At 34.5% G+C, this 3,225-nt stretch overlaps 1 protein-coding gene across 1 annotated transcript in view; it reads right to left on the bottom strand.

The window, feature by feature from the left end:
• Nucleotides 1-2,220: 2,220 nt before the first annotated feature.
• Smp_122860 (family M13 non-peptidase homologue (M13 family)) overlaps nucleotides 2,221-3,225 on the bottom strand; it is a gene marked incomplete at both ends in the record, with an annotated part of 57,806 nt that continues 56,801 nt past the window's right edge. Inside the window, one exon of the mRNA XM_018795935.1 lies at nucleotides 2,221-2,238. Within this exon, the coding sequence (XP_018650197.1) occupies nucleotides 2,221-2,238 (18 nt within the window). The remainder of the gene's footprint in view (nucleotides 2,239-3,225) is intronic.

Genomic DNA, 3,225 nt, shown 5'->3' with positions numbered 1-3,225 from the left:
GACAACCGTAAGCTGATATCACTTTGTTTCGGTTCATCTGGACATTGAATATTTTAGACAGCAAATATTTAAATACTTGTTATATGTTAACGTGTTGGTAATGTGAATAATACATCATTATTACACATTTTACCGAACAAATTGATGGTCCTCTGAAGCAACTCAGGCTACGTAATCCGATCAATCTTAAGCTCCTTGTGCTAATCCTTACTTGACTATTATTTGTGTCCATATTCTGGATTTTGTGGGAGTTTTACCTCATGTTTCTAAACGTGACTGATACAGCCTTTACTTCTGAACACACTTACTGTGAATTCTGTCTTCTTAGAGGTTTGCTCGGGTTGTCATATATTCTACTTGGAACTAAAAATGATTGCAGGAGCGTTTCCTACGGAGGAGAATGACTATGACAAAAGCATGTATAAGCATTGGACGAAGTCGCTGATGTCGTGATTTTCGACAAATTCATACTAACTTCGATGATGATCTGACATCAGCTTGGAAATCAACAAATATGTATGTGTAGTATGAAATTTGTCTATCCAGTCTGTTGCTCTAGACTAATCTTCGCATCACACTAGAATAATTGAATAAATTTATTACAATATCTTAGTAGAAATCTCTTAGAAAAATAGAGGTTGTTATGTTTGCTTACGTTCTCTGTACTTATTTGTCTAATTCATTTTGTGTTTCGTTTAATTCTACCTATTAATGTTTAGCAAACAATACGTTCTCAGCAATTTCTACGTCCATGTTGTGACGCAGTTTATCATGTAATTTTGTAAAATATTTGCACATACACGTAACAGTTATTGTGTTTGTCATTACCATATGTGTCCACATTCGTTTGTTCTTAGTTCCTTTTTTGCTTCTTGGTAAACTGTTATCAAGATTAAATACAGCTCAAAGCTGTCATTTGCACGGCGAGACTAAAGAACATGGACGAGCCAATCAGAAGCTTTCGCGGTTTTTCAAGGTCAAGGCGCTAAGTTCGGTACCTGACGCTTACGTACGGTCGGTTTACAAAGGATTTTAGAGAAAACATGATAATTAAGCGTCTACAAGATAAGTTATCATAAGATTTTGGCGCAAAATTCAATTATATATTTGGATTGAATTGTGGCATTATAGCTGATGTCAGTTCGTGATGAAAACCCTAAGTAAAATTCATAACCTTAACCATGAACTGTAAATCATAATTTGAATTCTTCACACGGGTTTATAACCCTCATTTAGTCTTAGTTATTACGTTGACACTCTCAGATTCACTCTAGCGTCGCTCAAATGCCGTCCATAATTTATAGTCTCATCTTTAACCCTAAACCGTAACCCTAAACCTTAACCCTAATCTTAAACCCTGAACCATACCAACATACCGACAACACTGAAACTATGTGGTCGAGGCTGAAAGAATTTTCGGGACTTTATCATGGTTCCAGAGGTCGACTACTGTGGAGCCACAGGGATGAGTTCCTGTGCCGGATGCATTATGATTTTAGAACTTCTGAACCTATATCTGACCTTGAGAAGTTTTTGATTCATGTGAAAGAAAAGTATCCCCTTTAATTTTTGAGTTTTGTATAATATATTTTTGTTGTATGCTAGCTGTCTTCTGATTGGTCAATATTTCTCAAGGTCATTTAAGATTCGTTCAAAGGTCGTCCATGTTCTTTAGTCTCTCCATTTGCACTAAGGTATGTCATACTTATTCTTTGTTAATAATGCAGGATGCCATTTTTCAGACTTACAGATGCTCTAAGACTCATTGATATCTCATGAGTTGAGTCTTGTAACTAATTTATGTCTCTTCCTCAATAATGGACCACTTTCTCGATAAACCGCTGTTTTATGAACTTCGGTTTCGCATGTTACTCAATCGTATAACTAGACACTTCGATAGATTTGACAGAGGTACTACTATCAAATGCAATAGTTTGTGATGCGTCATTCAGAACACAACAAAACGAAAGTGTATTGATCAATATTGTTTGTTAGCAAACAGTATATTTTGCAAATAGATTTTCTGATATATTTGGGCAAATTTATACAAATAGACAGAAACAAGTCGGTTTTTGTTTAAGTATTGTATTTGTTTCATCAATAATCTTAGACTAAGCTACAATATTTATGACCAATCTACATTCTTTTGGAACAGTGAAGAAAATACACATACATTTATTCCTTTTCAATCATACTGTTAATTGCTAACTTTTGATGGTCTTACCACAATTTACATTTCTTCACAGGATTCATTGGTGAACCAATTGGACAGTTATAAGCTTTAGCAAATTCTTCAGTATTTGACAAAGCACCTATCACCCTGAAAGATTATGAAGAGATAAATCAACACGATATGTTTGTGAATAATATCACTATTCGACCTGGAATCTAGGTTGTGCAATGATTACACACTTAAATATCCTGTGTCCAGTCCTTAACATCAAATAAATATCCACTAATTAGTGGTCTTGTTTTTAAAAATGTAAGTATTTCAGTGCGTTCTAGGGTCTTCAAGTTGGACAATCCGTGATCAAATACAACACAATGGCAATATCGAAGGAATTCGCATGGAATGAGCACATTCCAATAAGAGACTGATCAATTGCCGTCCCAAACATCAATGGAAAGATGCAACCAAGTAATACGAGAAAGAACTAATAGCTCTATTCATTATGTCAAGTTTTGTTGTAGTGACGAATTCTCTGGATCAGTTGTAGAATGTCACTTATTTTCAGTGTTGGGAGTTGTACTATAACTATCTTTTTTTTAATCCGATATGTCGGTATACACATCTCTCGTTTTACCAGGCGTTGATATGGTGGAGAAGATAACGACAAGTGCAGAGTTTCAGTTTGAGATTTCACTCATATTGAATCGCTCTATTTTGTAAGTAAACCATAAACCGTATAAGTATTCACAGTTGATATACATATGATTATTCGATTTAAACATATCTAAAACAACAAGGTTCATTACAACAATCGAACATTTAAAAAACAGTTAGGTCAAATGTTATAACGCGTAGCCAACTACATTGACGGGTTGGACAATGATTTTCAAGTATATCGATTTGTGTAAATGATCAGAGACGTTATTTCTGTGTCCGAAATTACTGACATGTTTCATGAAATGTTATGGTAATTGGGATTGATTTACTTTCTGATTGATTATAACAGGAGTGCATAACTTATGTCAGTGTTATTAACCATCAGTTTTATTCGGATT

This window comes from Schistosoma mansoni, chromosome 2, assembly GCF_000237925.1.
Source record: "Schistosoma mansoni strain Puerto Rico chromosome 2, complete genome".
Classification (NCBI taxonomy): domain Eukaryota; kingdom Metazoa; phylum Platyhelminthes; class Trematoda; order Strigeidida; family Schistosomatidae; genus Schistosoma; species Schistosoma mansoni.
The sequence above is the reverse complement of the archived record's forward strand: the minus strand, read 5'-3'. Positions and strand labels throughout refer to the sequence as shown.